The sequence below is a fragment of the Glandiceps talaboti genome, chromosome 5 (assembly GCF_964340395.1).
Source record: "Glandiceps talaboti chromosome 5, keGlaTala1.1, whole genome shotgun sequence".
NCBI classification, from domain to species: domain Eukaryota; kingdom Metazoa; phylum Hemichordata; class Enteropneusta; family Spengelidae; genus Glandiceps; species Glandiceps talaboti.
The window spans coordinates 22,463,311-22,486,773 of NC_135553.1; the positions used below are offsets into that span (position 1 = coordinate 22,463,311).

The 23,463-nt window shown below is 35.8% G+C and overlaps 1 protein-coding gene across 3 annotated transcripts in view; it reads left to right on the forward strand.

Annotated features, from left to right (window-relative positions):
* LOC144435064 (putative pyridoxal-dependent decarboxylase domain-containing protein 2) overlaps window positions 1-23,130 on the forward strand; it is a 35,168-nt gene extending 12,038 nt beyond the window's left edge. Inside the window, exons 5-23 of one of the 3 annotated variants that reach the window (XM_078123610.1) lie at window positions 826-981; window positions 1,533-1,722; window positions 2,271-2,339; window positions 2,821-2,984; window positions 3,647-3,695; window positions 4,398-4,469; window positions 4,886-4,915; window positions 5,921-6,046; window positions 6,619-6,669; window positions 8,683-8,757; window positions 13,131-13,283; window positions 13,674-13,779; window positions 14,383-14,441; window positions 16,430-16,542; window positions 17,290-17,539; window positions 18,256-18,348; window positions 19,099-19,201; window positions 21,001-21,303; window positions 22,669-23,130. In XM_078123610.1, the coding sequence (XP_077979736.1) occupies window positions 826-981; window positions 1,533-1,722; window positions 2,271-2,339; window positions 2,821-2,984; window positions 3,647-3,695; window positions 4,398-4,469; window positions 4,886-4,915; window positions 5,921-6,046; window positions 6,619-6,669; window positions 8,683-8,757; window positions 13,131-13,283; window positions 13,674-13,779; window positions 14,383-14,441; window positions 16,430-16,542; window positions 17,290-17,539; window positions 18,256-18,348; window positions 19,099-19,201; window positions 21,001-21,272 (2,131 nt within the window). In that variant the 3' untranslated portion in view covers window positions 21,273-21,303; window positions 22,669-23,130. The remainder of the gene's footprint in view (window positions 1-825; window positions 982-1,532; window positions 1,723-2,270; window positions 2,340-2,820; window positions 2,985-3,646; window positions 3,696-4,397; window positions 4,470-4,885; window positions 4,916-5,920; window positions 6,047-6,618; window positions 6,670-8,682; window positions 8,758-13,130; window positions 13,284-13,673; window positions 13,780-14,382; window positions 14,442-16,429; window positions 16,543-17,289; window positions 17,540-18,255; window positions 18,349-19,098; window positions 19,202-21,000; window positions 21,304-22,668) is intronic. The other 2 variants (XM_078123608.1, XM_078123609.1) reach the window with 2 other exon arrangements.
* The last annotated feature ends 333 nt before the right edge of the window (window positions 23,131-23,463 follow it).

The following is a 23,463-nucleotide window of genomic DNA, read 5'->3' on the forward strand; positions in this document are numbered from 1 at the left end:
GAGCTCCAAATGTATACTTAGATGTACTGTCATGCACATTTTATTACTAAAAACCAGGGTACATTGGTAGGGTTTAAACCTTCCTGTGGCTAGTCTCGATTACCCAGACTCTCATTGTTGGGCTTTCGATTAACAGCTACATATACTGTATCACGGGGTCTGGGGAAATTGTAAACAGTATACATGTATACAATATATATACAAAAATGTATGTCACTTCCACTAGTGCTTAGGATGCACGAATCATGGGAAAATACAGTCTATTGCCCAAAACTAGTAAACAAAATGTGTAATGTAGTACTATTTGCTTGAGATTGTCAAGCACATGGCATAATAGCTTGGATTGCCAAAGCTTAATATGCTCAGTGTCACATTCTTTAACAGACAGTCCATCAATCTAAATGGCAGTATCACATTGAATACATGTATCTCTAATAGATTTCATCTGATAAGAAAGTGCAGAAAAAGTGAAAGTATGGAATATTCAAAAATGTTTTTTTGTATTAATTTAAATATGAGAATACTGTATCTTGCAAAAATTGCAGTATTGACGAGATGCTTCTAAGTTCTATATTTTGGAAATGACCCTGGGGCAATATAAGCTTCAAATATCCTTATCTAAAATAATGGCAATATAAGACTGAACCCATTAGGGATGGCCCTCTCTGGACCTTCTTGGGAGACAAGTGTCTATATGCTTAAAGAACTACCCAGTATAAATAAAGAAAAAACGAATAATTATGATATTTATGTTTGAGACATATAATAAATATGCCAATTGTATGATATTTATCTTGATATACATACACTATATTTCTTTGACAGGATGGCGTCTCCAGAGCATTTAGATGACGTGGCACATATATCCATGATATCACAGGGACTTGGAGCATACATTTCAACATTGGACTCTAGTCAGCTTCAGAAACTCAGTACCAGGATATTATCAGATACCACATTATGGTTATCTAGACTCTTCAGGTAACTGTGTGTACTGTGTTCAGTCATACATACTTACAGACATTGGCAGACATTGCTTTGACTCTAGGACTGACACAAACTAACATTGTTACATGTGGTGGATGCTACATGTACCAATATAATCACCCTTTATCAAAATGCTATGGACACTGGAAGTGCCTGAAAAGGTGTACTGGAAGATCATGGAATTCGGAAAGAAAACACACTGTATGTTTACATGACAATGCAAAAAGCTAAAAAAATGTGTAAAAAGTTTGTTAGTGTACGTACAATAACAAACATTTTTACACATTTATTAATCATTTGCAATGTATTGAGTTCCAAACAAGGACTTGGTATATGTTGTTTCACATTGATTTTTCAAGTAGGAAGCCATGATGAAATTGTTTTATGAACTAAAATTCCAAAATAAAAACCAAATCCGACATCCACATTTCCACTTTAACCTTAGTAGTATGTATACCTGTATGTTTGAGATTCCTTATACATGTAAAGGTATCTAGTTAGTACAGATTCAGTGGATTTTACTCTTAATTTCATCACGCTTATAGGTTTACAGATGCATCAGCATATTACCATACCGATGACAGGGAAGGTTTGATACGTCTGTGTCGACTTGTACTTCATAACAAGTATGAGAAGTACGGAATGGAAGGTTTCAATGCTTTATATACCAAACCACCTGTTATCTATGTTAGTGCTGCTGCCAGAGCTGGTCTAGGTCAACATATATGTTTCCAGGTAGGAACTGGTCATTTATCTCTAGATGTATCTATTGATATTTGGCTGCACTTGGAAGACTAGCAAGATTTTTAACTGAAAATTTCACCAGCTGCAACTTTTTACCATTTTGAAAGTAATCATTGCTCATTGCAAATAACAGCAAACATGCTCATTTGAGAAGTATTCATGTGATCTCTGTAGAAGTAAATTGAAAAGAAATATGTAACCTGACAATGTCTCTCTGTCTTGTATTCCTCCACTTCATCTTTAGTTTATATATTATTATACTATTAAATTTTGATATTGCTGTCATTACGTACATGTATGGTAATGCATCCAAGTATTTCAAGTTTTACATGTCGAGTTGTATATTTAAATTTTAAAACTTGTAAGAGAATGGTGATATAATCTAATTTTGTGATGAACACAATTCAATTTAGTAAATTGTATGTAAGATATAAATCCTATGCTTTTGTGTTTTTGTCACATATACATGTTGATCTATTGTGATATACTGTAGTATCAAAGATTTGATCCATTGAATATAATTTTCTGTTCTCCTATAGCTTGGTTTACCGTTATCAAGTTTATGTACAGTGCCGTGTAATACTGTGTTTGGATCCCAGCATACTATGGTAAAGTTAACTTAACCTGTGACAAATACCAGTCATTTCTAGTATTTCATGATTTATTTTCAAATTCTACAGTAGCTGTACAATAAACTGTAGCTGTACATGTAGTTCTAGTATCACATGAATAACAGTTAAGTTGGTGCATCGTTTCCGTATTCCACCCTGAAAACTCAATTGGCTTTCCACTTTTTGACCTCAGATCCCACTCTTGTACAAAGGTGCCACTTTCGTTGAAATACGATGTACATGATTGTATGTTCTGTAACACATACCCGTAGTTTACCCAGTAGTAGACACAGCTTTGTTATACCATGTGACTAAAAAGTGTGAAAAGAGATTTTCTGTGAATAGGGGAACACTGAACAAGGCCCTGATTCTGCCTGTGACTGTAAAAGTTTGTTATTTTCTTACAGTCTGTCAGGTGTGTTCTGATATTCACTTTTTAAGCCATCCTGTCTATTTCTTATTTATTTCACATTTTTAGGATATTGCATCACTAGGTAGACTTATAAAGGATGATGTGGCCTCATCTAAGGTACCCCTTCTTCTAGTAGCCAATGCAGGTACCCCTCTAGCTGGCCACACTGATAATATCAGTAGACTTAGGGAGCTCTGTGATGAGTTCAAAATATGGCTGCATGTTGAAGGGTAAGTGATAATTATTTCTACGAAAAATGTCTATTTACAAGTTTGCATTTAGTTTTTGTCCCATCCTAACTAGGCAAAACTAATCCATATGTTGTCATTCGGTGTCTTTCCTCATTTAACTATGAAATAAAGGCTGGCATATATTTTAGTCAGAAAGAATCAGAGGAGGGGAGGTATGGATGGGGGCAGTGCAGGGGTGGCATGGAAGGGGGCAGTGGAGGGGAGGTATGCATGGGGGCAGTGGAGGAAAGTGATGGGGTGCAAGGGGGCAGTGGAAGGGAGGGATGGATAGATGGGGCAGTGGAGGGGAGGTATGGATAGATTGGGCAGTGGAGGGGAGGTATGGATGGGGACAGTGGAGGGGAGGTAGGTATAGATGGGGACAGTGGAGGAAAGTGATGGGGTGCAAGGGGGCAGTGGAAGGGAGGGATGGATAGATTGGGCAGTGGAGGGGAGGTATGGATAGATTGGGCAGTGGAGGGGAGGTATGGATGGGGACAGTGGATCAGAGGAAGGGATAGAGTGGACACAAAAGGAACTCCTGTATTATAAACTTAGCTAAAAATAGCTGTATATATAAAAATGTCCATGCAATAAATCAATCCAACCCAATACTAACATGTCATACTAACTAGAGGCTTCTTCATCTTTCTTAATCTTAGAGATAATCTTGCTGCATTGCCACTTGGCTCACCTCCTGCTTCAGTACTCGTAAGTTTTTATTGATTTTTTTTCCCATTCATTGCCAGGAGTGTATTACTGACAGTTTTCATAAATGACAACACAATTAGTCATTATTTGCCAATATTTGAGATATAAGGGGCTTTGTCATTCTGATTTGAAGAGGAGTCAATTAGTGACAAAAAAAACCCTTATCACATGTGGCTCTGATTTATATGTATGAGATTATGTTCATTTAAGCCATTGCAAGATGCGCCCAACATATCAGGGGAGTGGAGTAGGGTAGGGTAGGGTAGGGTAAGGATGGACAGAAAGGTGAGAGGTGGAAGGGGTGGGGTAAGGATGGACAGAAAGGTGGAAGGAGGATAGGGGCTGGGTAAGGATACTCAGAAAAGTGGGAGGCGATAGGGATGGACAGAAAGATGGGATGAGGTTGGGTATGCACAAAAAAGTTAGAGGGGATACCCCAGTAGGGGTGGAAGTAAGAATGAAAAGAAAGGTGAGAGTGGATCGGGTGTGGAGTATGGGTCCACTGAAATTTAACCATAACTATCTTCAGGTCTACAATTATAGTTGTATATAGATGCTCCTGACTATTTTACACTGTGACATAGAATCCATATCATTCAGACCACACTCTACTGCAGAGTAGAATCCTGAGTTCCTCAGCTAATGTAGTAATGATACTAGTATTGGATTCTATAGCTGTGATGCTTGTTGTTTATTTTACAGGCTGCCAAGAAAGCCAACAGTATAACTCTAACACCCAGTGTATGGTTAGGATTACCGGCTGTACCAGCAGTTGTATCCTTTTACTTCACACATTTCTGACTAAAAAAAAAAAAAAAAAAAAAAAAAAAAAACTGTCGATACTTTTCTTCATTTAGTTATGGAAAATATAAGAAACATATAATGAGTCCCAGTCTGGCCCATGACTAGTAGTAAGAAACCCTTATGTCTGTTATTTTCCAACTGATTGAAGAAAAATATTGCAGAAATTAGAATTATAATAGTCATACCAGCTGCAGTGTATGCTTAGTTTTTATGAAAAATAAGAAAAAAGGTGACTCTGATCAACTGATCAAATAACATATAGGTTTGCATTGTTGTAAAAGTGGAACAGTCAGGGTATAAATCCCATAGTTTCTGTTCAAATACATACAACATGGTGTGCACTTGGTATAATACTTTGTTTGTACCTTGACAGAATTACTTTTCAGACACTCTATAAAGTTTCAGATCCTGCAACAGTAAGTTTATGTTCTTGTATCTTTTAATGTCAATATTCTTTACTTACAAACAGAGATCCTGTGTGTGTGTGTGTGTGTGTGTGTGTGTGTGCATGTGTGTGTGCATGTGTGTATGTGTATGTGTGTGAGTGTATGTATGTGTGTGTGTGCATGTGTGTATGTATGTATGTATGTATGTATGTATGTATGTATGTATGTATGTATGTGTGTGTATGTGTGTGTGAGCGTGCATGCGCATGCATTTGTGTGTGTACATGCATGTGTGTGTGTGCATGTGTGTTTGTGCATGTTTGTGTGTGTGTGTGTGTGTGTGTGTTTCTTCAAAAATAATATTATGTTACACAGTATCTCTACCATCTTTATATAATTCAATACTTTGTAATGGATTTCATGTATGTTATTTTACAAACCATTGATAAAGATGTCATACTGTGGACATGTCTGTTTTGGCACTCAAAATTTGTAGCTGTAAGACTATTTTTTCAGCATATTATTAAACTGAACCGAGCTTCTAGCGTCATTGAGAACAGTTGATGGCTGAGGGGTTTCCTCACTATTTTAGGATGTATATAAAATATGCCTAAATAAAAAAAATGTACCAAGTTTTAGTTCTGCCAATACATGCAATAGCTAGTAATAGTTAAGTATGCTAAATAGAATAAACCCCCCCCCAAAAAAAAAAAAAAAAAAAAAAAAAAACCGAAGGAAAAAAAGTATAAACTCAAGCTTAAACACGCTGTTCTATAATGATAATATAAAACATAATTTTGTGCACTTTGCATGAAATGTATGGATATCAACAGGTCATAACAACCAGACCTATTATGTAATTTATCCTGATAGAACTATGTTAGTAGATGTCTAATTCAATGTTAGAATTCTAGCAAGTTATTAAGTAGATGATGACTTTTTTTTGACACACATTATCATCATCATCCCTTCAAATTGAAATATAGAGACATCACACTTTGTAATACTGACTTCTTTGCATTGTTTTTCTAACAGTCACTTGCAGCTGGACTTTGTTCAACTCAGATACATGAAAAGCTATCAGCTCTGCCACTGTGGGTCACGCTACAGTTCATGGGTCATAAAGGGGTCATTAAGAAGGTCAAACATGCAGCTGATCTGGTAGGTTTACATAATACACTTTCATAACAGGAATGTGCTTTATGCGTTCTGCTTACTAATTAGGAAGAAAAAACCTCTGAGTCCATAAAATGGTTTTGTTGGCACAATATGAAACATCTGGACTAATGCTTGCTTATTCAAAACCAATGTAAATAATTTTTCCTGTTCTGAGTATTTGCTTTACTTACTGCTTATTTATACATTTTTTTGGAGGTAGACATATATAGTGATAAATTATGTGATTGTAACATTAATCATTTCCGATTGCATTGAATTCCTTACATTTTATGTATAGTACACTGTGTTGTTATAGACACGGCATGGTTCAGTATGTACAGAAGTCATTCCGGCACCAAAATCACAATCACTCCTTACGTGACAATTTTTCAACATTGGCCACAATCTTTTTATTAGAATATACTTACTAGAAATATATCAATCAATACACCAAATCACACAAAATTGAACAGATGAACACAAAGAGAATTGATGTATTAAAAATGTGTTTGCTGGGTTTACATTTTGTTGTTGTTCTGATCAATATATTTTATTTTATTTCATTTTACAACCAGAGCCTACATATGGCACAGAAATTGAATTCAATGAGTACAATTCACCTCAATGTAAGTATACACATAGACAAGTCTATGCATGCAATCTGTTCCTTTCAATACATTGTGTGAATGCAAAGTACCATGATGCATTGGGGTACTTGCTGTGTATTATAGTCTGTCTTCTTTGTACCGTGATGCAGATTTGAAGAATATCAGTGAATGTTTGTGTGTTCTACATGTGTTTTATATACTCACGGGTTGTTGACTCAAGCTGTATATTTTTCAACATCAAGTGTTTTGGGCTGATATTGATTCATTACTTCACATCTCGGCATTGCCTTTAAGTTAGTGTATCACACTTGTATCAAGTTATTTGAATATTACCGGGTTAGTGGTACATATGGTCTGTTAGTTTGTTTTTTGTTAAAAAGTGAGATTTTCAAGGTCCAAGTTGCTTCGCTTTTCTGACATCACTACCTATTTGTACTAGAAGTGTTGTTGGTTGATTCTATTGAAAGTGGTCTCAGTAGTCATTTCCCTGCTGACATTTCTACTTTTATACATAGAGGGCGCTCTTTGCTGATATGTTCTTTATGCCAATTGATGCGATGTTTTCATATAGGGATAAGAATTAATTTGACAACAATTCAAAGAAACAACACACCAAAATGTGAACATAGTCTTTCTACCAACCGTAAGAATTGTTTTTAATATGTACAATTTTGTGTTGGGGTTAATTTTTTTTTAAAACGTACTTACGTAGCAGATTTGTAATTCGTGATGATAGTGGTAAAGGGTCATTAAGCTGGGATTACATGGCAAAGTTCGATTGAGATTAGTATAAGCAGGATTATCCTGAATTTAAGATTGAATGGTTAGAACTTGGGATATATTTTGACCGATCAGAATTTGGATTTCCTCATCCGTAATATGTCTTCAATTCAAATCTTGATTATGTGAATTACAGTTTGTCGTCGTTGTCAGGAAGTCATTAGTGTATTACTGGAAGAATTTCTGTACGATGCATTACATCAGCTGAAATAAGTTCCTATGTTGCATGTATTAATTGTAGTCATTCTGTTTAATTGCAATGTCATCAGATAATTTGATGTGTATTATAAATATTGCAGCTATATGTATTCATCAAAATTTGAAAAATGTCCATTTATGGTGCATGTATATTTACATAAATTATAAAGATATCTGTTTGACTTAGTTCATTCCATGAAACAAGTTCCTTTATGCATGTCTTGTTTCATATTCAGAGTTCATGCATTTCTCATTATGCAATCTTTTCATGAAAAAAAAAGAAAGAATTGAAGCGTATCATCTTTCAGAGATGATTTTGTGTATCAAATTTTCTCTATATGCATGTGTAGTGTATTTCCCCATTGTGCTTAACCACCAACCTACCGTATATGTATGTATATGTTTCCTTTATAACAGTTTGCATGGCATAATGTGCATTTCATAACTTCAACTTTGCATTGCTTTCAATCAGGACGCACCACAGCAAGATAATGAAATAGTAATAACAGGTTCCTTTAGAGAGGTACTGGGTCAGACCATCAAGCTTTTTGTAAGTTTTGGATACTTAGGCACTCCATCCTTCATGTCGTAACATCTTCATTCATCCATGTGTTCCTTCTGTAAAGTCTCTATTCATTCCCTCACTCCACCTACTGCTATCTTAGTTATCAGACCCCCCCCCCCCTAAGATCTGTAGAATATCAAATAGCATAACATGACACCGCTTGATGTGAAAGGACACAACATAACAGTGTTGTGTATGTCATGTGTATGGAGACCTTGAATGGTTAAAAGCTGTTTGATGCATAGGTAATGACCTTTGACCTCAAAGGTTACGGTGCTGGAAGGAAGTTGGGTTCATTCCCATTGGGATCTTGGCAATGTAGGTACATTTGCATGTGTCAATCAGTGGTAACAAGAATTCAAGTATAGTGGAAACACTTGGGATAGACTAGAGTGGTTTACAAGGTCAGTTGGTGTGTGCATCATGTCTCATGAAATGGGTATGTTGCAAGTACTAGCTTGTATCTGAATGTGGCATTATGATTACAGAAGAACAAAGTAGGCATTCGTCCAGTCTTTGGTAATCAGAGTCCTCCTGGCCTCTTTTCTCGAGTTGTGTTTCAGGTAGGTTTACGGTTGATTTCTGTCATACTAAGGGTGGTCACATTTGGGAGCGATGAAGCTGCTTGCCTGATGTGAGCTTTGGTTTGAGGTTTGGGGGTAGTAGCATTTATATGCATTTGTGAATACCGTAGTTTTGTGTAACAGTGGTCAGTCTAGGTGCATGATATCCAGTAGTGTAGTTTTGCTTTGTAGATCGTTATATATATTTTTGTTGATAGATCTCACCAACTGCTGATTCAGCATAAAATGACATTTGATGAATTCTTTTGATGAAAGAAATCTTAGTGCTCACTGAATCAAACATTTTTACTGCATAGCATGCGTTACTTTTGATGCCTATCAATAGCGCCCTCACACGACAGACAGCTATTTAGTACTTAAAAGTTAAAACACATATTCTAATAGCAATGACAGACCTGTAAGGCCCATCAATTATTTTGGGATGCTTTCAATTGCGATCCTTGGGGTGCCTCACCCAGAGTAAATGAATGGGAAAACCAAACTCGTGTTATTCCCACCATGGATGGGTCGGGTGGATCTCCCAACTTCCCTAGCTCCATAAGGACAGTCCCCAGAGAAATCCTGAGAAGAATGATGTCACAATGTAATCGAAGAAAATTTGAGACAACCCAAGTTATATTATTGAACACACCCCATAATGAATATACCTTTCCATTGAATAGCGCCCTCTAGTGACAAAAAGTAACGTAACATAACCGCTTGACAGCAGTAACATAAATGCAAGAAAGTTGAAATTGAACTATGTGCTTTCCACTATCAGTGACAGAAGCATGTATTTGAATGACTAACTTTCAGAAAGAGATACAAAGCATACATTCAAACAAGTTTGTCACTACTAACAGAACACTTACATGTCTTAAAATCTGTCTTCTTTTACTTCAAATACTAGACGACTCCATTTATTGGAAAGGTATATTTGAGAAACAAATCAGACAATTTAACCAACTTGACAAAATCAACTTTGCCATTTGTCAAAGTGAGTTTTAAAGATTGTCAACTCTGCCTTGAGGTTTAATATCAATGTTGGGAGATACAGCTAAAATAATGTTGGCTTGGTGTTTCATTCATGGGACATTACAGCTAAAATAATGTTGGCTTGGTGTTTCATTCATGGGACATTACGCTTTTGACACAAAAATAGACATATTTCAACTCTAGACTAACAATAACAGAGACACAACAAACACAGCACGATCCTTTGAACAATCACCATGAACAGTGACAAGCATTGCTATTCTTTCACAGTGCAATAAAAACAGGCTTCTAATGAAAACATTACACATGGACTTGATGATTTTAATGGCGGCAATTTTTTATTTTCTAATTGATAATCAACATATCAACTTGACTACTTCTACATCCCCACTGTGCATGGCATATGTAATTGTTTCTTTTGCATTAGAAGTTGTCCGAGGGATGTGCATTTAATGTCATGTTGCATGACTGAAACACCAAGCCAACATCATTTTAGCTGTAAAATTATGTTCACTTTTTAAGTTGGTACATGGGTTATGAATGGCGAGTTTTTAACACCTGCAAGTCACAGCTCGTATCATACACGTAAATCACCATATCATTGCCTCAAACAAGTATATTTGTGCCTTCTGTCAAAATTTGCCATGCTGGAAAGATAGGCACCTAAACTGAGATTTGAATTCACCACCATTGCAAAGAGGCTGCTCACATGAACTGGCTTGTACAAATTCAGTCTTTTACTTATTTTCCAGCACTCTTTTTAGGTTGTTTTTTTTCAACAATGGTGTAAGGCAACACTTGTTTGCTGGGAGTCTTCAATGTATTCATGTGACAAAATACAAAAGCTGTGTACATGTTTATTTTGCTTTTGTAATAGAGATATATCCAGAACAAAATAAATTGTCAAGCAAGAGGAATTTATTATTTTACGTCATCTACCTAGCGCTTTTCATAAAGCAAATCACATCGCTTCAGTTTAGTAGAATGTACATGCAGCTAAAAGCAAAGTTTAAAAAAAAAGTACCCACCATTCTGAACCGTATAACAACTTTAACAATTGGGAATAAGCGCATGCATGCATGCATGTATGGTATGTTTCTGGAATGGAATAATGATACATTTGGGTGTTTTATCAGCAACACAAAGTAAAACCGTTCACTATTCAAGGTGAAAATTAACAGTGCTTGAAGATGACAGTTGGCGCCTAAACAAGATACTGAACTTCATAGTATGACAGTGAAATAGATTTAATGTTATGAGAATTTGCCTGCTTAGCTTCCCTTTCTGATTTCATGTGTACAATTTCATCATATATGTCCTCTCTGTCTGTGTGTCAATTTTCCTTCATTCTGATCTTTTATCTAAATCTTTCATTTACACATCATCTGTTTCATCTTTCACTACTTTCAAGTGTTCTTTCTTGTCTCAAGATTTCTAGCTTTTAGAAAGATCTTTGAACAAGTTTGTGTGTTTTATGTGTATTGATAAATAAACTACCCTAGTATATCTTATAGTAAGTAAGGTACACTGTGATGGGGCGCCCTCACACATCGGTCACCTGTAGATAGAGCAGGCCGATGAGGGTGGAGCGACACAACCTATCTTACCATCTAATCTGGATGAACAATCTTTTACAAATTAGTCACTGGTTCTGTTCAACCGTATAACATATTTCTGTATTTGTCATGACCCATTGAGAAGGAGGATAATGAATATTAACGTAGGTTGATAACTTTTACACAAGTTTTTGTACAGCTGTGTACTCAACCTTGTGATTGTGAAAGAATTTTTATTCAAAATGTCGTTGATTTTACTTAATGTTAGAGACTGTATGTTTTGCAGTCAATTCAATATTAAGATTGTCATTCAAACTGAACTCTTGTAGTTAAGTATTACATTGCAGCAATACTTGGTTCAAAGATCTTTGTAAAGCATAACAAGTGTGTGTTGATATTAGTTGTTCCATATCTTGCTTTGCTGAGTGATTTCACTCCTATGTATATGTGTGGACTCTTACAATTGTAAGTAGCTTTGTGTGGATAGAAACAACAGATTGACTTAACAGGTGAAGTAAAAGTAAAAACCATGTAATATAGTATCAGTCTAATCAGATACCCAAACTTTTAATGCAGGCAGGTAATACGTTGCTATATTGCAGTAGTTTGCATGTAATAGTCACTGTTTCAATCTTTAAAGTCGCTATAAGGATGGAGATTTGGTATTTATTTTGGATTTTTAAATTTATAAAACAATTTTATCGTGGCTTCCTATGCGAAAAATCAATGTGAACAACATCTAAGTCTGTGTTTGTAACTCAATACATTGCAAAAAGCTAATAAATGTGTAAAAAGTTTATTATTGTATGTACAATAACAAACATTTTACACATTTATTAATCTTCTCTAATTCATTGAGTTACAAACAAGGACTTGGCATATATTGATTTTTCAAGTAGGAAGCCATCATAAATTTGCTTTATAAATTAAATATCCATAATGAATACCCCAATCCTCATCCATATGGTAACTTTAAACTTGATAATAAGAAGCAGAGACAACAAAAATTCAGATACAGTAGTGTACATATATATATATAGTGACCAAAATATAGCATTGTAGCCAGAAGACATAGATGTACTTACATGTATAAAACCAATCAGCCCTGTCAATTGAACTATTTAAGAACAGTGTCAGTACAGAAGATATAATCTGTGTAACTTTCGGCTTTCAATTCACAAAACGAGAAAAATTGTAACTATTTTTAGATGAAATTAGAAATTGAATAATATATACAATGCAATACATTTGTATGATTCTTATATTTGTATGGGTTTGTGACAGTGTTTTTAAAGTACATCTCAGATCACAGCATTGTATAGTGTTGTACTGTATAATAACATGAAAATGACGAAAGATGAAATATTTGACAAGTTATTGATACACTGTATTTCATTGAAATACCAAGAAGGACATTTATAGTTTTTTCCCAAATTGTATGAAGGAACAAATTTATGACACATCATTTAGTGTTGTATGTTTAGTTACACCATGATGGGGCGCCCTCACACAGCGGTGAGAGGAAACCAGTGAGGGCAGAATGACACGATGTATCTTTAGTCTATCAACACCCAAGCTTAGCAAGAAATTCCAAATCTGACATTTAGCTTTGACTAGATGTTCAGTTTGATTGTATTACATTTAGGTTTGCTTGTCAATGAATAATTTGACCTTTGTGTACATTTATACAAGTTTGTCTCGATCACTGACAATTCTAGCAAAAACAACAACAACAATCTAAACATTAGATTTTACTGAGGTCGTATTGGACTATGCATATATCTTTAATATCATGTTATGTTTTCATACTGCCACATGTAGGTTCAGGAGGATGTCGTGTCGACAGTTGTTGTGTTCAGGTATGATGAGGATAAAGGCAAACCTGGATCTGATAAGGCACCGTACTCCAGTGAAGGGGAAAATACCAAACCAGATACAGTACTACAGGGAGTTTATGATAGCTTGAATCGATGGGTGAGTTTATGTTAGCTTGAATCGATGGATGAATTTATGAAAGCTTAAATTTAAGGGTGCATTTATGATAGTTTGAATCGATGAGTGAGTTTATGATAGCTTGAATTGGTAGGTGAGTTTGTGATAGCTTGCATCGATAGGTGAGTTTATGATAGTTTGAATGGATGGGTGAATTTATGATAGCTTGAATTGATGAGTTAGTTACACTGTACTCTGAACAAAACTAGTCATTCAATTGTATATTGTGTGTATAATCTGAATATCAGTTCGGAATCTCTACATTTGTGAATTTTGATATTGTATAGTAAGACAATAGAATTCTGAATAAGTAAATTGTTTTCAGAGAACCACGATTTAATGTTACATATGTATGATTATTTTTGTACACAGTTGTTTGATAAACTTCACAGTGATGTACCACAAGTAAAGATTGACCTGATAGACACCGACAGTGATGGAGTCTGTTTACGTTTCTCTCCTCTACAGTCTGTTGCTTGTAAGTATCACAAATAATTGTTTGTTTGTTTGTTTGTGTTTCTTACTTCTCTCATCTGTCACTTTTCCATCATAAAGTAGTTGTTTGTTTACATTTCTGTCCTCCTCTATTGCTTGTATCAAGAGTAGTTGTTTGTTTGTGTTTCTTTCCTCTTCAGTCTGTCACTTGTAATGTGTAAATTTAGTTGATAGTTTGTGAGTCACTTTTCTCCAGGGCATCCCTTACTTCATTTTGTTGGCTACTAGTACTTAGCTGTGATTCCAATGACATCCAAAATGTAACTAACATCTCAGCAAACCCAAGCTTTTGTTAACAAAGTGTACATTACCTTAATTGAAATAATGTGTAACGATTAAAACGAGATACTTTGTAAATAGACTGTTTGATTTAGTAGGAATCTGAAAGATCTATAAAATCATTCATATCAAAGTTGGTAAAAGGGTAAAGAATCCACACAGGTGTTTGGTATAGGCAGTTCAACATTGAGAAGATGAACTTTTTTTATCAAAGTGTTACTAAAGTTCTTGTGGAGGAAAAGTCTTATATTAAGTCAACGAAGGATATATGTAATTCAAGATCAAATATTTTCTCCAATATTTTCAGATAAAGGTACTACCAGTGACGATGTCAATCAATTTATTGAAAGTCTAGAAAAATATGTTGTAAGTATTTCAGCAGTTTGATTGTTTTATGTGCGAATGTGATTTGAAGTGTTTTGTATTAATATGTCATTGGTGAAAGTCTGTCTATCAATAGCATATATGTAGTGTATGTAACAAAAACTAGAGTGTATGGTATTGATAATGTGATGCATGGCATTATGTTACAACCCATAACACCAAAGTAAAGAGTTTTCTGTATGTACCACAATCTTTGATAGCAGCCATATCAAGTGTAAAAGTATACTGTTTCATTTACTAATTCACCACATTAGAAAGGCCACATGCTAGGCTTGTAAATAAACCAATTAAAACAGTATATTTTTCCACTTGATATGAATGCTATAAATGAGTGTATCACAGAGAAAGTTCTTTACTTCAGTGTTACTGGTTGTTATATGAATGCTATAAATGAGTGTATCACAGAGAAAGTTCTTTACTTCAGTGTTACTGGTTGTAATATGAATGCTATAAATGAGTGTAGCACATAGAGAAAGCTCTTTACTTCATTGTTACTCATTGTAATATGAATGCTATAAATGAGTGTAGCACAGAGAAAGTTCTTTACTTCAGTGTTACTGGTTGTAATATGAACGATATAAATGAGTGTAGCACAGAGAGAAAGTTCTTTACTTCAGTGTTACTGGTTGTAATATGAATGCTATAAATGAGTGTAGCACATAGAGAAAGTTCTTTACTTCATTGTTACTGGTTGTAATATGAATGCTATAAATGAGTGTAGCACAGAGAGAAAGTTCTTTACTTCATTGTTACTGGTTGTAATATGAACGCTATAAATGAGTGTAGCACAGAGAGAAAGTTCTTTACTTCAGTGTTACTGGTTGTAATATGAATGCTATAAATGAGTGTAGCACAGAGAGAAAGTTCTTTACTTCATTGTTACTGGTTGTAATATGAATGCTATAAATGAGTGTAGCACATAGAGAAAGCTCTTTACTTCAGTGTTACTCATTGTAATATGAACGCTATAAATGAGTGTAGCACAGAGAGAAAGTTCTTTACTTCAGTGTTACTGGTTGTAATATGAATGCTATAAATGAGTGTAGCACAGAGAGAAAGTTCTTTACTTCAGTGTTACTGGTTGTAATATGAATGCTATAAATGAGTGTAGCACAGAGAGAAAGTTCTTTACTTCATTGTTACTGGTTGTAATATGAATGCTATAAATGAGTGTAGCACATAGAGAAAGCTCTTTACTTCAGTGTTACTCATTGTAATATGAACGCTATAAATGAGTGTAGCACAGAGAGAAAGTTCTTTACTTCAGTGTTACTGGTTGTAATATGAACGATATAAATGAGTGTAGCACAGAGAGAAAGTTCTTTACTTCAGTGTTACTGGTTGTAATATGAATGCTATAAATGAGTGTAGCACAGAGAGAAAGTTCTTTACTTCATTGTTACTGGTTGTAATATGAATGCTATAAATGAGTGTAGCACATAGAGAAAGTTCTTTACTTCATTGTTACTCATTGTAATATGAACGCTATAAATGAGTGTAGCACAGAGATAAAGTTCTTTACTTCAGTGTTACTGGTTGTAATATGAATGCTATAAATGAGTGTAGCACAGAGAGAAAGTTCTTTACTTCAGTGTTACTGGTTGTAATATGAATGCTATAAATGAGTGTAGCACAGAGAGAAAGTTCTTTACTTCATTGTTACTGGTTGTAATATGAATGCTATAAATGAGTGTAGCACAGAGAGAAAGTTCTTTACTTCAGTGATACTCGTTGCAGTTGAGGGCTGGCTTGTAATCTGCACATTTCTGCTTTAACATTGTTAATTGTTTCTGATTGGCTGAAGTGTATCAGACTTGCACCAATGAAATGGGTCAGTCAATCTACCCTGTAGTTTTGTATAAGTGGGGACATGTTAGGACAGATTATGTGAATGATTTACAAATTTATAATTACATGTTTGTAGTTATGTCAATGATTGCATTGTCTTGAACTCTGACCTCCATTTCCAGGTACAACTAGACAACACTCTCAAGAGTCGAGATTCATTCCAGAAAGAAGTTGAAAGCAGAGACAGTGTCTCAATAGTTGATGCTATTGACTTTGGTGGTCTTGGCGCTGTGCAGTAAGTCTAAAAAGACATCTTACTCATTGTATTCAATGAAATTTACCATAGCAAATTTCCAGAGATCCCATAAAATCACCCACCATACTTATATAGAAAATATATGCCACATTCATACAAATAATGTAGACGGCAGCAGCCCCCATGATTTTGTTTACGTGTCCATACATGCACCTCATATGTACCTCACATATACCTCACATGCACCTCACATGCACCTCACATATACCTCACATGCACCTCACATGTACCTCACTTGCACCTCACATGCACCTCACATGCACCTCACATATACCTCACATGCACCTCACATGTACCTCACTTGCACCTCACATGTACCTCACATGTACCTCACATGCACCTCACATGTACCTCACATGTACCCCAGTTTTGTGATGTTGGCATAGTTGAAACTTGCCGCACAGCTTTATGGAGTGCTGTTAATAACCCATGTCTTATTAAGTTTGAGTGAGCAACACAGTTGTCTGGGAGCGCTAAAGAAAAAGTCCGTCCAGAACAAAAAATGAAGAGTGATCGTATATTATAATATCATTATTATCATTATTTTTTAAAAACAAAACATCCAAACAAACAAGACATACATGTACACACAAGAAATGATAGAAAGGGGAAGATAGATGATGAAGTTATTACAAAGGCTGATACGATAGCGCTCTTGTGAGAACCAGAGATTGAAATCATCTTTCCAGAGACTATTTTTTGACAATGCTAATATCTTGTTTACAGATACATTCCTCAGCTTTGGGAGAGTAGGTTGGAAGACTTACCAGACAAGGGCAAAGCAGAGATAGATTCCTTGAATTTTGATCTGTTGGCACGATTACAAGCAACCGAAGAAGGCCACTTATTTAGTCTACAGAAGAAAGTCAATGACACGATGTGTGTTGGTGTAGGTGTGCTAAGTGAAGCAGTAGAAATTGAAGAATTGGTGGATTTGATACATACACTGGGAAAGGAAGTAGAAGATTCATCTAAGGTATGTTGTACTTGATTCTGTTTTTAGTCTGGAGGCCAACATGGTTTCTAACTAAATCACGTCTGGTCAAAGTCCCTCAATCAACACAAAACGTTGTTCATCCAATCATTCCAATCATTGAACCCCCAACTGCTATAGTGACGTAAACAGTGTATAAGTACCTGTAGCTGAGCTGACAAATATACCATATTTGGACATTACGTAACTGCCCCAATAAACACTAACTTTATAAGGGACTGTGTTATTGGTTGGAATTGTGTGATTGATTAACAAAGACATGATGTTAATGACTGTGTGGGTGGCTGTAGACGATTTTTTAAATTACATATCATGCATCTCAGGACTTCTAGAGTAACGACTCTGACTAGACTGTGAGTGAAGGTGTGAATGGTAATGATGCCCTATAGGAACTAGACTACCCTGATTTACCCCCCCCCCCTCCCCCCTCCATTATGTAAATGCTGCAGCATCTGTTTTATAAATATCACTTCATTCAGCAGAAGTTTGTGTTTTATTCCCCTTTTTACGTGATTTTCAAATCTGAAAAATGAGATCACTTTAATGTAGACAGTTGCTAAATGTGCAACTTGCCCATTGAATACGCTCAGCTGAACAGTTAAAAATAGTTTTAGTCTGGTGATCAACTTGTCAGATCATTCTTTCTTTGGAGAGTCAAAATGGGTGATTTAATTAAAAGCATCTGGTTCTTTTTCCAGTTCTTGGAAACGATGGCAGAAATCATACGGAAGGGTATTGAAGCTGCAAATGAGGAACTAAAGAAAGAAAATGAATCGAAAATCATGGAGGAGGTATGTTTTCATTTCATTATCTTTAGTACTTGTCTTTCTTGCTTTCTTTCTTCATTTAATGAATAGTTTGCAAAATCAAATCTGGTAGTGAATCAGGAAAGGAATACCCAAGAGGTGTGAGTAATATATGAAAATGGTGCAATTGGGGAACTGGTACCACGTTTAGGGTTTGCAAATCATACAATGATCTCAGATTAAGGTATTTACCTTTAGAGAAATTTTTTGTCATTTTACTTCAATGTCAGAAAACAAAAATTAGTAATGATTTGGATAGGTAAGCAATTTTGCTTTTCACCAAAGAGAGAAACCAGGCTTCATACAATGTATGCTCCTGGAAAGTTGTGGAAATTCATAGGACTCTTAGAAAGTCCTGGAAAAACATGACCGACTTCAGGAAACGCCGGGAAAATTGATCAACTGAACAAGAGATTTTACTGTTGCAAAATGTTCAGTTGATTAGATGGTTGACAAATACATCTATGTTTGAAAAAAAAGCAGGTGTGTTGACAAATAAAATGTATTTCACTGGTCAAAACTCCTGGGAAATGACTAAAGTTTATCTTAATATTCCTGGAAAAACTGATGAAAAATTCCTGGAAAGTATGGAATTTTACTTGACTTTAAGTGTATGAACCCTGGAAACAACTCAAAAAAAATATGCAACTTACTAAAATCACTCTTAGTATTTGTATAGTTTCAGGAGGTGCATAGGTACAAAAAGTAATGTTTTGAATAACTGACTGATTTCAGGGTGTGTTACGTCAGATACCATGGGTTGGTTCATTTGTCAACTGGTGGTCACCAATGCCAAAAGAAGCTGGCATCAGGGGAAGGTCTCTCAACCTAAGCTCAGGTTAGTTTGTAATAATTACTGTCATGCTATCTATGACTGTAAGATATGTCATGTTGCTCTGCCCTGACCGACATCCTCTCTCCTGACTGATGTGTGAGGGCGCCCCACCATGGCATACCTTACAGACTAACAGTACCCTATGACTGTAAGATATGTCGTGTTGCTCCACCCTCACCTGCATCCTCTCTCCTGACTGATGTGTGAAGGCGCTCCATCATGGCATCTTACAGACTAACAGTACCCCATGACTAAGATATGTCGTGTTGCTCCACCCTCACCGGCATCCTCTTTCCTGTCTGATGTGTGAAGGCGCTCCATCATGGCATACCTTACACACTAACAGTACCCCATGACTAAGATATGTCGTGTTGCTCCATCCTCACCGGCATCCTCTCTCCTGACTGATGTGTGCGGGCGCTCCATCATGGCATACCTTAGAGACTAACAGTACCCAATGACTGTAAAATTATAATGTAATTGAATTGTTTTCTATTACTTAGTATTACAGCCAATTTTACCTAACCTTACCCCAAACAGTGTGAGTCACACTCATGTGAAAATTTTTTGTATCTGTGTGATGTAACTGTTGATACAATACTGGTAGATAAAGACAACACTTCAGACACACTGACTCACTACAGATGAAAACAAAATGCAAGTTATAGTGATACATTGTTACCACTAAAGTCTGTGAATTTCTGGGCGAAATGTTTACACTTTATACTTGATGTAGGGTACTGCAATGGTCTGGATAGTTACAACATATCACGATACTTTGTTTTCATTTGTAAGGAGTCAGAGTGTCTGAAATGGTACCCTTATCTCCCCAAATTGTATGAACTGAGATACAAATACATTTGTAGACACTTTCTGTTTCAGCTAGGTTTATGAGATTGATTACCTATAGAAAGTCATTTGTGTTTCATTACCATATCTGATTAACATTGTGATGAGCAAAGTGTTCATTTGTAATTTTGTTGTTCAATTTCAATAGATTTTCATCTAATTGGCCTATGTAGCCAGTACATCAAGAATATCAGGGCTTGTCTTAGTAGTATTTGCAACGTGTGGCATGAAACCAATGTTTTAACTATGAGCTATATTGCAGTGTTTACAGCTTTGTATAAAACACATCTAAATTGAAATACAAACCATTCTCTTGAGTCTACTGAACAAACCTAACTTTAATGTACATGTGTACTGCTGTGTCATCTGTAACCATGTTGAACTATGCATACACATGTACATATTAATAACCTGTTGCCCTGACAACCAATGTTTACTTACCTATATACATATATGTACACACACACACACACACACATACACACAAATATACATACATACACACACATATACACACGCATATACACAAACATACATACACACACATACATACACATACACACACACACACTCACACACACATGCACACACACATACATACATACATACATACATACATACATACACACACATGTACACACATACATACATACATACATACATACACACACGTACATAACATACACAAACATACACATACAAACACGCATGCATACATACATACATACATACATACATACATACATACATACATACATACATACATACATACATACATACATACATACGCATGCACACACACACACACACACACACACACACATCCATGCTCTCGCTAGCTCTTGCACACACTTGCTGACAGACACATTTTTACTCTCACAGTAACATGCATGCTTAGAGGAATGCGGACCGACTTTTCATAATACCAATTTTTTTTCTTCAAATTATCATAGGTGAACTAGAGAGCACAGAACCTACATATAAATATCACATGCAGATCCAACAGGACAGTCCTTTGTCGTCACCCACAAAGGTTACACCTATTGCTAATAATATAGGTGCTGATACAATGGACACAATACCAATGGCAGAAGAAAGTGAGATTGGGACAAAAGCAGCTGAAAAGTCTCCAGAAACTGAAGGAACTGTGATCACAGTATCAACTAGTCATGCTACTACCACGAGTACTAACGATTCAGAATTTAGTACAACAGAGGAGAGGTAAAACAACTCTACAGTGTGTGGGTCGCTCTCTGGTAAGGGCTCCCTCTTTGGTGCCTTACCTTGTTCTTTTGTTTTTCACCACTGTGTCTTTGAATGATCATGGTGAACTATTGAAATAGCGTCGTGATGTCATGTCAGCATAAGATGAAAGATGTTTTTTCTAAGACTATCAATCTCCAATGGTCTGTTTCTCTCGGTCTTCTGTTGTCAATTTTTGTATGTTTCTATATCAGGCAAAATGGAAAAATGAATGCACACACACACACACACAGAATTACATGGTTATTCTTAAGTCAGGACATGTTTCAGATGGATGGAAAGTTCAAGTTAACGTGCCAACTCAGGCATTATTGGTTTCCAAGTTTGTCTCCACATTTTACTGTCATTTTGATAGACATTGTTGAAGTTATGCTAAAACTTGCAGACAATATCAAACAATGAACATTAGGGTGCACACACAATGTATATATTTTTTAACTTTGAATGATATGGGTCGCCACAATAGTAAGTAATTCCACTTTCACCATTTGCATTTTGTCGTAATTATTTGAATCAGTGGGTATCTACATGGACTCATTCAAACACAAAATAAGCTGTGCATGTACCTCTGAAAAGCAGTAAGTACATCAGTATCTCACTGAGATAGACTGACCATCAAATTTTCAATTTTCCTGTACACTTTAATAACAAGGGGAAGTAAATGTGGAGATAAACATGGAAACCAATACATGCTTTAATTTGTCAATATCTATGTGAACGCTATTATTTGCCATTCTTCTTGAAATAACTGTTAAAGGGACCTGTAGTAATCAATTACTTGTTATGTGTAGAACTCAGACCTGGTATTCAGGCAGATTATGTAATAATTTGCAGTAATTAATATACCTGTAATAAAATGTCACCCCCCCCCCCCCCTTATGTCATTAACAGTACTAATAATGCCAGAGGACAATTAATGGCATGTGTCCATGACTTAATCAAGTTTTGTGCAGGTATTTTACCAGATAAAAAAGTTTGTAAAATGTTTATAAACTCGGCTTGCTCATCTTTGATTTAGTAAACATTCCATGAAAGACCCATGTAGATAAGTCCACTTTTTATTGGGGTTTTTGTGTAGTTTACGTTCCACATGAAAATTGTCTTTTTTCTTTCTTTTTCCTCTCTTGCTTCTCGTACTTTAGGCCCAGCTGGCAGAAACCATTGGCATCTTACTACGGCTGGCCAAGTGTATAGCCCTGCATGCAAAACTACTGTCTTCTCTTCTCTCTCTCCTGGTAAATGACCTCTTACCTTTAACCTTTGTATGTGTGCCAAAGTGACTTGAACTTTAACCCCCAAAGTTATATGACCTGAAGTGTCATAAAGTTAAACATTTTGAAAACTTGTATTTTTGGCAGTGGGAAAACTGTTGATGGTCTACAAACAGAAGCTGCTGTGGAGGCCGTGGAGGATAAAGTACCTGTACTTAACCATGTGGCACCGACAGAAGGATAAGAAACATGGAGACCAGCTGTTACAGCCATTTTTATTTGAGGATAGAACCTAAAACTCAATACAATAGAGCATTCCATAGGGATGTATGGACCAACCACATTGACTAACTCAAGTTAAACTGTAATATGGTTTCTTGTACATAGGTTCTGACGATGGGTGAATTTCAGACTTCAAATCTTTCTACTTTCTATGTGCTTGACTTTGGAGGGTGTGTGGAACACAGAAACGGGACAAACAATCAAACCATATACTACTTGTGTAAATGTAAAGATGTTTATTGTATATTATGGAGGAGAAATTCAATTTGCAACCACTCAAAACGTAGGCAACAATAGAGGTTGTACCAGGGTGGTACTGTCGGCTGATGGGGGTGTGTGTGTGGGGGGTGTCAGTGGGGGGGGGGTGTCAGAGATTGCAATAGTACATGCACATACATAATCCTCTCCCATTTCTATCATCTACTTATACAAGTTTAAATTCACAATTCTATAAAAATCCATGGAAACAATAACACCCATTCCTATATTGATAGATCAGGTTTAAGCAAATGTTGAGAAGGTTTATTTTATTCTTAGACTTTCATGCTCTTTCCCAATCTACCAACCACCCCATATTTAAAGTTAACTGTAGTATACACTTCCTTGTTGAAGGTGGACTTGTGCCTAAAAGTACATGTACAACACATTTCATGGTTAACA